This window comes from Alternaria dauci, chromosome 5, assembly GCF_042100115.1.
Source record: "Alternaria dauci strain A2016 chromosome 5, whole genome shotgun sequence".
NCBI classification, from domain to species: Eukaryota; Fungi; Ascomycota; class Dothideomycetes; order Pleosporales; family Pleosporaceae; genus Alternaria; species Alternaria dauci.
Genome location: NC_091276.1, coordinates 2,621,040 through 2,634,348, shown reverse-complemented (window position 1 = coordinate 2,634,348; position 13,309 = coordinate 2,621,040). Strand labels below are relative to the sequence as shown.

Genomic DNA, 13,309 nt, shown 5'->3' with positions numbered 1-13,309 from the left:
GAAAAACAATCCACCCATCCCTTCCGACTCAGACTCAGCCCACTCCCATCTCCCTCTTTCAAACCCTAAGCTCCATCTGCTCCCCCGAACTCGCATTCTGATGATGATGATGATGATGATGATGTAAATGCTGCCCCCTCTCCTTAACCAACTCATTATACTTGAACCCAAAATTCAAACACAACGCAACCGCCAACCCCACACAAACCACCAACGGCCCCGTGATTGCATCAAAATCTTTCCCACTCCTTTCCCTAATCAGCTTCGCACGGTAAATATACATTGCGTATCCCCAGGCCAGCGTAAATGCAGCCACACACGTATACACAACAGCCAACGCACGCGCAATATCGTTCCCTTCGCCCGCCGCATTATATAGGCCGAGGGACAGAGATGCCAAAAGGACAGAGACGTGCTGCCACTTGATAAACGTACGCTGGTTCGCGAGCCAGACTTTTGCTTCTACGCGGACGGGGCCCTGGTCTTTGATCCAGATACCCGGGTCCCGGATACCAGGCGGCAATTGGATTTTGCGAGCCGAAGCCTGTTTGCGAGCGTACTTGGAGGTGGAGAAGGATGGGAAGAGGGAGGCAAGGCCGCTTGCTTTGGCGGCTTTGCCATTCTGGTTGCCGGTGATGAGGAGCGTGTCTTCGTCGTCCGAGTCGGCTTCCTCGTTTATGCGGGTGTTGGTGTTGTTGTTGCCACTGTCTTGTCCATTTCCGTTGCGTTGACTGCGCTGAGAGAGGTGGCTTCCAATCGTCGGGAACGGAGGCTTGACAACGGGCATGGAGTGCGCTGCTGCAGACGCGCTCTTAGGTACAGAGCGTGTTGCCGCTGGTGAGCCAACGGGGGAAGCGATGGAGGCGCGGTAGCTAGGGCTAGCCTTTGCACCGAATAGAGACCCGACTGCAAACTCGTCCTCGGCCGCCTTGCGCTTCTTCTCCTGCTCGTCGTCAAACGCCTTCTCGGGCTCCTTTCGGATGTCGTTGTCGACCTCGCTGAGCCAAAAGGGGAATGTATTAACGTTATCCTCGAACAGCTTCGCGACACCGTGGACAAACTTTGAGAAGCGGGGGGATTCCTTGACGAGATGGCTGTGCATCAGGTCTTCGATCCACTCGTACTTCTTCATGCCCTTGACCTTGATTTCAAGCAAGGCGTAGGGGAACCTGTGCAGCTCGCCCTTCTTGAGGGCCTTGAAGGGGAACTCCATCTGCGCATTGTCAATGTCGCGGCGGTGCCAGTCTTCAGGATCCCGGCAGGGCCTGTCGTCGTCGAGTGCGTCTTCGCGGATGAGGGCGAGGTTGGTGTCGAGAGAGATGCGGACGCGGTCGTCGCCAGGGATCTGGAAGGCAGTGCGGGTGTAGTTGGCGCGCAACATGGGCTGCAGCTTTTGCTCCTTGACGAAGCCCTGGATATCGCCAACAGCCTTCTTGAACTTGTCAATCTCCTCTTGATTGTGGTTGGGGCGGTAGGTCATCTTGTCGATGCTCTTCTCCATGTGGTACTTGTCCTCGAGGAAGGCCTGCACGTACTTGGCCTTGATGGGGAAGCGGACCTCTTCGGCGGCGTTGCCCTCCTTGATGACCTTCTTCTCGAACATGATCTCGGGTTTCTCATCGAGCTGGCCGTACCACCTGAGGCGCAGCGACGCGGCATCGGGCTTGCCGGTGACCTTGTCGGAATAGAGGGAGAAGTTGGGGTTGTCAAAGTAGATGGATGTGATGGTCGGGTCGCGCTGCGTGCCTTCAGCCACCTTGGCCGACTGGGGGTTGTAGACGAGGACGGGAAGACGGCGGAGGATGACGGTCTTGACTTCAAAGAGGTTGTCCATGTGGACCCAGACTGTGTCGTGTTAGCAGATAGTCGTTAGCAATAGGGCGCGCGTCGTACACTTGTGTGAGGTGAAGCTCTCGCCGTCGGTGCTGCCCTCGCCAAAGGAAAGAGCCTCCTTGGACCTGCCCTCCAAGCTCTGGCGGACGAAAGAGTACAGCGCCGACAGCCTGTAGAGCAGCGGCGAGGCGTCCTCGGTGTGCAGAGGGTGCCGAGCAATGCGCGCATCGATAAAGGGCCGCAGGCGGTAGGAGCTGCCGCGGAGCTTATCGTGCTTCTTGGTGGCCTTGATGACGGCCGTGAAGTTGACACGGCTGAAGCTCTCGAGCTCCTTGGTCTCTTTGGTGATGTTGTCGAGCTCGCACAAAACGTCCTTGAGCACCTTCTCCCGCTCCTGCTGGCTGAGCTCCGGCTTCTTGGATGCATCGCTCGACGCGTCGGCCAACAAGCCCGCACCCTTGCCCTCCTTGTTCTCCTTGTCGCCCTTGCCCTCCTGATCGCCTTCCGCCTGGATGCCTATGGCCAGCGGCTCAAGCTTCTTCTCGCATGCCGTGGTTCGGTCGCGCAGCTTCTGCGAGATGTCGGTGATGAAGTTGTGCACTTTCTCCAATTGCACATTGGCCAGCTCGTCGACAAACGCGCTCTCGTCGTCGGCCGTCCAGGAGTCGTCGTCCTCATTGTCCTTCAACAGCTTCTTGAGCTTGTCGTAGTCGATGTACTTGTCCTTCCATGGCGCATACACGCTCTTGCGCAGAGTCGTACCGAACTTCATGGCTTAGCCAACGCGAACGAGTCCGGGATGTGCGGGAATTCCAGGAATTCCAAGCAAGATGTAAAAACTGCCGGCGTCGGAAAGCTCTGCCTGCAGGATTGCAGATTATGGAGAATGAAGCAATGCAGCTGCGTTTAGCTGGTGGGGAGCGTCGCGCAGCCAATGCCCAGGAATCTTGGGCGCACGTGTCTCGCCTGCCGCGAGCGTCATAGCTGCGCAACTTTGCTTCCAGCCCTGCACTCTTCAGATGCTTCTCTTTCTCCTCAGGTGCACTATAGACTGTTGTTGCATCGTCGCATCATGCTCCAAGGTTTTAAGCCAGCTTTCTGGCTCACTTGCAGCGTGATAGACGCCGCGCAGAAATGCTGCTCTCACAACAACGCCCGTTGACGCGAGTCATTCCCGCTAGGAAGACCCACGCATGTCCTGTCTCTGCATCGTCCCGACATTAGTTTCCGAGGCCCGAGTCTGGCCCATGTTTGTTGTCTGCGCCACTCCAGAGTTCGGTCGTTTTTGCGGCCTTTCGCTGTCAAGACATGGCAATGACCTTGGTATGCCCTGTGTCGTTGCTGTTGTTGAGGTAGCCTCGTTGCTACATGCACCAGTGCGAGGACTTCGTCGGCTATATTCGTCGTTGTCCCGTTGAGTCAAACTCCAAAAGCTGTCACATAAAGACGCCATTGTTTAGCGTGTTCAAGGTGATTAGAACGTCTTCTTAGTTGACTCTGTGAATATCATACAAAAGACCATGTGTATTTTACAAGGCCGCACCCACAACAAAACACCAGACGCTATATCAGATACACACAGTATCTCTCTATACACCGTCTAATTCAAGTCTCTCCGTCGTGAAGATATTAGTTACTCTGATCCGGTCATGTCCGCATCGGCACCAAAAAGCTTGTAGCCGACTCATCGCTCCCCGTATACTGCAGCTCAGACCCGGATGGAAACGCAGCTTCCCAGTCAATTCCTAGGCCAAATGGATTGTACGAAGGGTAGTCCCAGAGGCCCCAATCGACTGCAGGTTCAGGAACGAACGGTAGAGCATCTGCCTCGACAACTGTAACATATTCCTGATCCCGTCCAGACACATTAGGTGGCACTACTGGAGACGGCCTCTGAACCGTCAAAGCAGACTCAGGTAGAGGCGTTGCGCGGGGCGCACTGTTTGTAGACATGACACTGCTACGTCGGGTCGTACTGAAGGATGTCGGCTGTGCTTGGTTCAGCAGATCTTGCTCGCAGCGGCGCACGATTTGGGCCACGCGCTGCATGATCTCTCGCTCAACAGGACTCGGTACTTGTCCGGCCTCGATCATCAGTTCTTGGTGTACGCGATACAAAAGATCTCTGCGGAAGCGCCGCGATGTTTCGCTTGGTGAGTCACAGTCGTAGACTGATGCATGTTAGCGGATTGTAGCTGTTCAGTATAGGAAGACATCATACATGGACTGGGTATCTCGGCATCAGCCACATCTGGAAAGAGAACCTGATATACGTCTCTCCACTTGTCTTCCTCTAGCATATACGCAGGAGTGCGCTTCTTTAGCGTCCGAATAGTCTCGCGGTCGATTCCTTCAATCTCTCGGGGCGGGGAGTTCTCGCACTGTCGCAGGCGTACGTGGTTCGACTGCGCCTTGTCTGAAGTGAAGGTCTCGTAACAGATTGGACAGAATATCGGCTGGGAATGTGATCGGTAGAGGTGTTCTTTCATCCGATGGACAGATGGCCAGCCTGGTCCGGGACAAGTGCGCCTGTTGCGATACCTGTCTGGTTCATGTTTGTAGAAAGGACATGCAAACTTTGCTCCAGTCTCGGAATCGTCCGTGGTAGTTGCTGTGGAGCCTCGGCGTCGCTTGTTTGCACCATCGTCGTCATCGTCCTCTGGTGGTAGACTGCCTTCTAGACGGGCTTTGCGTTTGGTTCCTGAGCTCACGGATGTCTTTCGGCTGCTCTGGCTTGAGGAGAGCGTGCCTTTGCCTTGTGTGTTTGCGGCTTTGCTTCCCGTACATTGCTTGTAAGCTGCGTTGCGGAGATTAATCTCGACTTTGCGTAAGATGAGATCGATAATCTTCTGGGTGGATGTCGGAAGGGGCTGTGTAGCCTGCACATTGTGATCCATGTCGTCGTCGCTAAAGTCGGTGTTTGTATGCATGTCGCAACTGCTCGTGGATGAGATTGAAACGATAGATGTTACTCGTTCTCTAGGGCGCTTGCTAGATGGGAGATTGTCGCTGATCCACCGCTCTATATCTTCATCCTCTGACGAAGGCCTGTCTTGAGGGATGTCCTTATGTGGAAGGTCAAGCAGAGTGCCGACGGGTCCTATTTTTGGAGCCTCTGGAGATGTGGTTTGGAGGAATGCCTGCCTGGTGGTGATTGCTGCAGGGTTACTTGTGATGCTGTTTCGGCCAGCCAACCATGGCCTATCGACGTTGCGTCTCTTGGAAAAGGTAGCCTTGTTGTTGACAAGAATGCTCGGCACATATGGAAGGGGTGCGAAAAGAATGTCTACTGCGCTGTTAGCGATCTGAGCTTCGGCCAGGTCTTGTAGTAGGATGTACCTTGATCCAACGGTCCAGCTTCCAGGGGCGAGAGAGTCTCAGGATCGCTGTTATAACCCGAGTCACGGGTCCTGGACGAAGACAACGAATCCCTTCTGCATATCCGCTTGGTCGTGCTCAGTCTGGGTAAGCCGGCCTGCGCATGGCTGCTTGATGCCATGGTGAACATTGCGCAAAGCTGTAAAAGAAGTCTATGGCGAATGCTCGCGCTCGCAGTACAGGCAGTAAGACGTTTTGTGAGTAGAAGAAGATGGCCACGTTGTTGAGGACATCGTGGCGTTCTTGAAGGATGCCTGGAGAGCTGTCACAAGCTTTCCAAGGCTCAGAGCGACTGCGCGAATGCGCAAACGTGGGAACAGAAGCTGACATTTTCCGTCCATCCGTCATCAACCGGTGTCCAGGCACGCGAGGGCTGCGTACCAATCGCCGGGACCCAGGATGCGTCGGGACAACGGCGTCGCGGCATGACCATGAGGGCGTCGGTGGCTGAGCAGTATTGATGAGTGAGGTGGTCGTGACACGAGCGCGGCCCGGGTGGAATGCACCAATGAGACGCGCCGTGAGCGGGCACTAAAAAGGGAAGTGGAATGTGGGGTTGCGACGCTGTCAACCTCAGCTGCACCTTGTTCATCTCTCCATCTTGTCCGCGCCTGTTTGTGCTTGTAATAACTTTGAGTCAGACGCGGGTGGCTGACGGGCGATGCCGACTCGCTGGGCGCGTCTAGATTGGGAACGACTCCACATGCGACGAAAAAAATGAGAGACCCGCCCACGATGCCGTCTACCACAACCACCACAACCAGACCACGGCAGCGAGCGCAAAAGATGGGCAAAAAATGGACTTGCAGGGAATCGAACCCTGGACCACTCCCAAACCTCTCCTGTGCGTTTTACTGCTCAGGAGCTGATGCTAAGGGAGTATTATACCACTAAACCACAAGCCCGATTTTGTTCTTGTGGAATTTGGACCCCCCGGAGGCCTGATATTTCGAGGCTTCTCCGGTGCTCTGGCTCTGGCACGCGGTAGTTTAGTTGTGAGAGGTCCCCACTTAGAGTGACTACCATAGCTGGCCCGATTGAGTCAAGTTGGATGGCTGTTCAAGATCTACCTTGAGGCGGTCTTCACGTCGCATGCAGCATGCTCAAGAAATCTTAGAAGCCTTTGTCTAAGGTCCTCTTCAAAAGCTAAGAAACATCTTGAGGTATGTCTTTTGATATGAACTCCTGTTTCCAGATTCACAGGATCAGTCAGCAGTGTTTGAAAGCATACGAGATGGTACAATAGTGAGACGATGCTACATACCTAGTACCTAAGTAGGTAGGTAACCAAACGCGACCAGGATGCATTTCTTCCTGGATCTACCTTGGAGAAACACTATAATCCAGTTGCGCCTACTATGTTGAGTGATTTCAGTACAATGATTTTGGTGTCTATTCAGGACATGTTTCTCTCGCCATTGGTGATGAGGACATGACCGTTGGAAGAGCTGGTGGCTCAACCAGGCTTAGTATCACGTGCAAGCATGGCTGACGACCTCGGGAAGCGTCTACAGGCAGACTTGATCTAATTTCTCCAACAGACATATCTAGCAGTAGTGATAGAGCAGCCAAGCCCCTAGCATGAGTGTTCTTGCCATAGGTGACAGGTGATGATTACTGCGGATGATCTACCTCACTACGCGATGTCATGATACCAAGGACCCGTGCGCAACCTGAGTCAGGACCACAACTTTCAGTCTCGAGCAGCGCCCACGCTTTCTTTCATCGCGCCGCCACCATGCCACCAACGATGCGGGTCCCGACTGTCGAATTCCGGTCGCTCCTCCTCCCACCCGTGCGAATACCGATACGCGCCCTCCAAACAGTATACCGCCCACAATACGTCTCTCACATCGCGCGCCCTGCATGTCCTGCGCCACGCCTCGAGCAGCGCCGTGCGCTCAACCTGTACAAGACGGCCAAGGCAAGGACGGTCCTCGGGCAGCACAAGGTGCTGACGTTTTCCCCGTATACATATCCGGCGCTGAAAACCTTGAAACACGAGGTCAAACTCTGGGAGACGAGTAAGCACGGTTCGAAGCGGGGCGTGATAGCGGAGAAGATCTCATTGCAGGAGCTTTACGATAGCCACGTCAAAGAGGGTCAATTTATCTGGTGCATGGATGCGCTGGACAAAGGGATGGCTCAAGAATTTCTGGTCGAAGAGGGCGAGGGCGAGTCCAAGAGCGAGGGCAAGGCTAACAAAAGTTTACCCGAACGCTTGACAGCATTCTCCACGGCCAAAGCGCACACGTTCTCAATGCCCACGCCCAAGAAGGGCAGACCGCTTGCGGGGCTCAAAAACATCGTCTTTACCGACACTAGTCCAGTCAGCTACTTCCGGCTGTCGATAGATCGCGCATTCCAATTCCTCGAGGCTGGCTGCGCTGTAGAGTTCCGCCTGCGCTTACAAGGCAAGATGCTTCGCAAAGAGGAAAGGATAAAGGCGGCAGATCATCGCCGGTGGCAATGGATGCATTCGTATTTCCCACATCTGCGACCGGACTTTATCATGAAGGCCATGCCTGCAGACACAATCTACTTGATTGACCCCGTGAGCGATGGACGCGTGGTGCAATGGGTAGCTTCAAGACCAGACAAACTTGGCAATGAGGCGTCTCTCAACCAACGGCTATTCAACGTCAGGAGCTCGGTGGTCCGCTCCATCAAGGAAGGCACACAATCCATGTTGCCAAAGATAATGCGCGAGCAGTTGAAAGAATCCGGGGTAGACCTTTACTCGACCAACACGGGGTTGCCGAAAGAGCAGGCTCGTGAAAAGTACGGAAGGGGTGGGAGCGCCACGTACGGTGCCGAGGAGAAGAAGTGGCTGAGGAAGTTTAAGAGGGAAGATGCGGAGACGGACGCGTTCATGTTGCCAGATCCGGAGTTGCAGGAACAAGGGCCCGTGATTAAAATGGGCGACGATACGCCTGATCCTAGGACGCGGCTATCGAAGAGCGGGTGGGTGACTCGTGGGCGCATAGGTGGTGCTCTGAACGCGCAAAAGAAGGAAGCCAAGGCGCTGAAGAAAGCCAAATACAACAAAAAATCCGGGAGCGCAGGAGATGGAGACGACTCCAAGAGCCTAGGTGATGGAGACGACTCGAAGAAGGAATCGTAGCATAGAAGCCAATATGGCAGGTTCAATGTTCAAATCTCGACTCGTCTCACCCAATCGTGACTATACATATTTTGGTGTTCCGCAGTTGGGGCTTGGCGGACAACGTTGGGCAGTGACCACATCTCTGGGTCGTCGGACATGGAGACGGCCGAACATGTTTATCCACACCCACGCCCTCGACTAACTTGCTGCCTTACCCTCCTTTCTCCGCGACCGTCCGTTTGCACATGCACGCACCGGTGCTAGTGAACGCAGCCACGCCCGAATAATGCAGCGGTCCTGAATCTCCCGGCCATTCCACCTCTCTGCTGTCCTAATCTTCCACGACTCACTCACCCTCCCCCGCTGTTCGTCATCGCATCGCATTGCCGCCGCCGCCGCCCGTTTCCCCATCACCCAGTCAATCGCTGCACCGCTTACCTCTTCCGAATCCGCAACGTCACCACTGCTCTGAGCTTCAATGAACGCAGCGCGGCAGGCGTGTCGCCCCAAGCACCAGGTCCTGGTCCTCAAATGCTACCCAAAAGTCCAGAAGACCGATGTGGAAGCAAAGGCCAATTCGAGCGAGCTCAGCTACCTGCTCTTCTATGCGAGCACGCGCCGCAGTAAGCTGCAAAAGGTCGTCGACTTTCTTGATAAGCGGGCGACCAAGGATGTGTGGAGACTCCGGACAGGCAATGTGCAGGTTACGCTGCAGATTATCAGGGCGCTGATTGAGAAATGCCCGCGCGACCTTCCCCTCTATGCGAGCGCTGTGCTGCGTATCCTGCGCACCATTCTCAACTCAAACGACGTTACCATGGTGGAGGAATCAGTGCCGACGTTCGAGGCGCTATGCGCGCATCAGGATCCCGCCGCCCTCGCAGCCGACCAGGACTATATCAAGAAGTACGAGGAGATTGTGCAGTTGTACGCTCAGTTCGCGTCCAAGGAGACTGTCAAGACGGGCAAGGCACCAGTTAGCTGGCCCGTCGCAGTCAGATACCGCAAGGCTGGACTACAGGCGTTGAAGGCGATTGCCTCGTCTGAGTCACTAGGATCCCAGACAGGGCGCCAGTTGGGCGCCGTTATACCAGTCATACTCCTCAACATACATTCAGAGAGCGGCGCATACCTCAAGAGGCTGGAAGCACGGGAAGCTACCAAGGGCGACCACGACAAGGAGCTGGCATTGCGACGGCGGCAAAGTGTATCTACCGCACGGACCGACGATGAAGACGGCGACCCGATTGCGGCATCTGGAACGACGGAGGATGCGGATAAGCTTGCGGAAGAGGAGGTCGGAGTACTCGCGCTCCAGGCGCTGAGGAGCATATTCCAGGGCGTGAACCGGGGGCAGCTTCGGCTTGCGACTTCAGCAGTGCTCAAGTTTATTGGGTCGCATGTCAAGAGCGTACAGGAAGCTGCACCAAGCGAGAGCTGCCATTGGGCAACCACTCTCATGGCTATGATCTGCGCATGGGTCCCTGTCCAGGACCGATACACAATCCTGGTAGGCGCAGTGGAAGCCCTGGTTCGCAGCCCGATCGTGGAAGACGACCTCGAACGACAGCTAGTTCTGGCGACTATCATCGACTATCTTCTCGCTTCGACGATCAACTTCATCGGGCTCAGTGTCATGGATGTTCTGGTCGGACTCATCTCTCATTCATTACTACTCCTTCAGCTTGGTGGGCCGGGATCGAACATTGTACCGCATCATCAGCAGACAACTTCTATTGTGGGAGAAAAGGACATCAGCAACCAGCCATTGACGACCAACTTGGACGCTGTAGTTACAGAGGTTGTCAAGAAGCCCTCGAACGTGAGGCTGCAGCTGCTGGACACCGTTCAGAGATGCATGGCGGATCTCGCGACACATGTATACTACACAGACCAGATCTCTGACATGGTGGAAGCGATTCTGAGCCGCCTCAAGCCGTCACGTCTCTCGAGCGTTTCGTCCACCACCGAAGCGATACAGAACCCCGAAGCCGCGATAGACGCCGTCGCGGATTCGATCAGCATGCAAGAAAAGACGCATGTAGACCGGTTCTTCTCCTTCGAGACGGCACGCATCACTGCTCTCGATGCGGTCAAAGCCATTATCAAGACGGCAAATGCGCGCAGACCAGACGGATCGACTGCATCTGTGTCGCGGAGCAAAGTCGGTGTGAGTGTCTGGGAAGGCACACAATGGCTTCTGCGCGATCCTAGCGGCCAGGTCAGGAAAGCCTATGTTGATGCGCTGATTACGTGGCTAAACACGGAAAAGAACAAGGAAGACCTGAAGATTGTGGATAACTACAGGCGGAAGGAGAAGGAGAACGATAAGAACGCGTTGGCCAGACGTGCGGTCTCGAATGCGTCGAACAGGGAGAGAGTATCGAAACGTGGTAGGGACACGTTCCTGCCACTGCTTCATCTCGCTGTCTATGAGAACGCGCTTCACTACGTCGATTCTGAGGCGGACTACTTGCTTCTGCACTTGTTGCTCACTACCCTAGTCAACAGACTCGGAGTAAACGCAGCGAGGAGTGGACTGCCAATGATTATGCGACTACAAGAAGATATTGTCACCATCGAAGACCCGGGTGCGAAACTGCGCCTGGGCAGCTTAGTACATGGCTACCTCTGGGCCCTCAGCATAGCCCTCGACTTTGAAGTCTCTTCTGTCGGGCGCGCCTTGCACAACGAGATCTCGCGTAGAAGCAGCAAGGGTCTGTGGATGAAGAGCATTCGCGTCCCACCCATGCCCATTGAGCTCATAGAAACACCTCACCCTACACCTGTTGCTGTACCAGCGGAGATTGTCGAGAACGAAGCTCTAAAGCCGTTTGATAATAGAGAAGCGTTGGTCGAAAAGATATCGGAAGGTTACTCGACTTCCTTATACTCGCCGCCTTCTTCCCCCCCTGGCTCACCTAGCCGCGGAGCTGATGCGTCGATCCCTACTATCCATCAACCTGTGCAGCAACCTCCAAACCATCAGGGCCCACCTGAACTCTCTTTTAAGGTCCGAGAAGATCTCCTCTCGGACTGGTCGAGAGACGCCTGTCTAGCGTCCCACACAAAAGATTCTTCGTCTGCTTCCATCTCAGGATCGAAGACAGGCACGCATTACACTGCCGCAACACAAAAGAACAACTACCTCGGCGTTCACATTCCAAATGAGAATCTGGATAGTAGTGGTGGCAGCTCGCCCGCCCAATCGCCACGACGTGCGCATAGTCGTCCGCCGTCCGCGGCATACGGGCTTGTCGGTCGCTTATCGAGTCCGAATCGCAGCAGGAGTCCTGGCGGCAACACACCGGATTCGTCGTCGAGTCTGCGGTCTACAGTACGAGTCGATGATTTGAGACGCGCACTGAGTACAAGTCACGGTGGAGCGCCACGAACAGGGTATTCGCACCGTGCACCTAGTCATCGGGCGCGGAAGAGTCTGAGTGACCACGATGCTTCGTCGACGAGCGATTCGATGGTCAGTGTGCATTCCTTGTCCGACGCATCATTTATCACCACGGGCCCGGTCAAAGATGGCGGAGAAGGGGGGATCCTGAATCCGGAATCGCCTACCACACCCGCTGCTACGTCTACGCCTCGACCCACTACTGCTACGTCTATGAATTTTGGCACCGCGGGAGGCAGGGAGAGCACGTATACGATGGATAACTTGCCGCCTGTGCCGCCTATTCCGGAAGATTTGTTGAATGGACAGAGCGAGGCGAGGGATTTTGCGAGACCGAAGACGGCGCCGAATGGGGCGGCAGCGCCGGGCGTGAAGAAGAGTAGGAGTGTGAAGAGTGGAGTTAGTAGGGGGCGGAGTGGGGAGAGGAGGAGGGGGACGGGCTTGTCGACGAGTGGGAAACCGGATTTTTCGGGGTTCTTGGATAGTATTGGGGTGGGGGATGATGAGGGGGATGATTTGGAGAGTGTGGGGAGTGGGATTTCGAGGGCGCCGTATTGATGATGATGATGGGTTGGTCGGAAGGGGATAGAGTGAGTTGGTGGGTGGGGGTAATGGAGAAGTGGTGGGAGGTGTGTCGTTTTATTCTTCGTCTTCTTGTTTTATCTGCTGTTGCTGTGTATAGTCCCTTTTGTTTTTGTTTTCCTTCTTGTCCTCGACTCATTCGTCATGGGTATAATCTCAGCTTCGGCTTCGCTCCTATGTTTGAGAAAAGTCTTGTTGGTAATACAAAGATTCCATTTGTTTGTTTATAGAGGTTGCTTCTTCTACTCTTTTGCGCTTCTTCAGATTAACAGAGAGATAGAAATCGTATTATTTGTAGCAAGGTCTGCATAGCGCGATGCCGTCAAGCCAAGTGCGAGTTTTGTGTCTTACTTCTCTCCTGGTACAGTACGCATCACACAAGAATGTGAGCGTCTCTCACGCATTCATTCTCCTGTCATCACACAATGCAATTCCTTCGGTGGATGGATGAGCGTGATAGACACTGGAGTGTGAGATGGATACATCACAGATACATTTGGATTTTGGCTACTTGCATGCCTTGCGAAGTCGTCTGATTATGGTAGGTGAAGTACGTGGATTGCACTAGCCTTTTCCTCGTCTTCACATTTTCTCGCATTGATGGCATTCGCATTCAACCAGTCCGCAAAGTCGAACAAACCACACGAAAAATGATTTCCCACTGTATGGCGTTGATTCAAACACATTTGGCATTGAATCACCCACTCAGAGTTGTTGTGCAGTCCAAACAACACGACGTATGTATAAAGATGGCTCCATGGTCTTTCCTTCTCTCTCTCTTACTGCAATGCCAACAACTAAGAAAACGAGTATCAGCTACACGACAAAGTAACATCGCATTACCACGGCGTCAGCATCACGACCTTGACAATTTCGACGAGAAATCCAACAATACGACTCCTCATGCGCCCTCCCACCATCCTCACCTTATTCGCCAGTCTCGCCGCAGCCATCCCTTACACAAGTCCTCCCTTCGCACTAAGCCCCTACATTCCAATCACCGA

General features: G+C 54.3%; 4 protein-coding genes across 4 annotated transcripts; 2 read left to right on the top strand and 2 right to left on the bottom strand.

Annotated features, from left to right (window-relative positions):
• Positions 1-254: 254 nt before the first annotated feature.
• ACET3X_006300 (uncharacterized protein) lies at positions 255-2,605 on the bottom strand (the record flags this gene model as incomplete). Its single annotated transcript, XM_069452496.1, has 3 exons — positions 255-262; positions 436-1,845; positions 1,894-2,605. 3 exons carry the CDS (start codon positions 2,603-2,605, stop codon positions 255-257), a joined length of 2,130 nt encoding a protein of 709 aa, XP_069306660.1.
• An 875-nt stretch (positions 2,606-3,480) lies between these two features.
• Positions 3,481-5,341, bottom strand: ACET3X_006299 (uncharacterized protein; the record flags this gene model as incomplete). Its single annotated transcript, XM_069452495.1, has 3 exons — positions 3,481-4,004; positions 4,055-5,119; positions 5,173-5,341. The coding sequence occupies 3 exons, from the start codon at positions 5,339-5,341 to the stop codon at positions 3,481-3,483; spliced, it is 1,758 nt and encodes a 585-aa protein (XP_069306659.1).
• Positions 5,342-6,949: 1,608 nt separating this feature from the next.
• ACET3X_006298 (uncharacterized protein) lies at positions 6,950-8,335 on the top strand (the record flags this gene model as incomplete). The annotated part of the gene is made up of 1 exon (XM_069452494.1): positions 6,950-8,335. The coding sequence occupies one exon, from the start codon at positions 6,950-6,952 to the stop codon at positions 8,333-8,335; it is 1,386 nt and encodes a 461-aa protein (XP_069306658.1).
• A 460-nt stretch (positions 8,336-8,795) lies between these two features.
• ACET3X_006297 (uncharacterized protein) lies at positions 8,796-11,376 on the top strand (the record flags this gene model as incomplete). Its single annotated transcript, XM_069452493.1, has 2 exons — positions 8,796-11,167; positions 11,331-11,376. 2 exons carry the CDS (start codon positions 8,796-8,798, stop codon positions 11,374-11,376), a joined length of 2,418 nt encoding a protein of 805 aa, XP_069306657.1.
• Between the last annotated feature and the right edge of the window lie 1,933 nt (positions 11,377-13,309).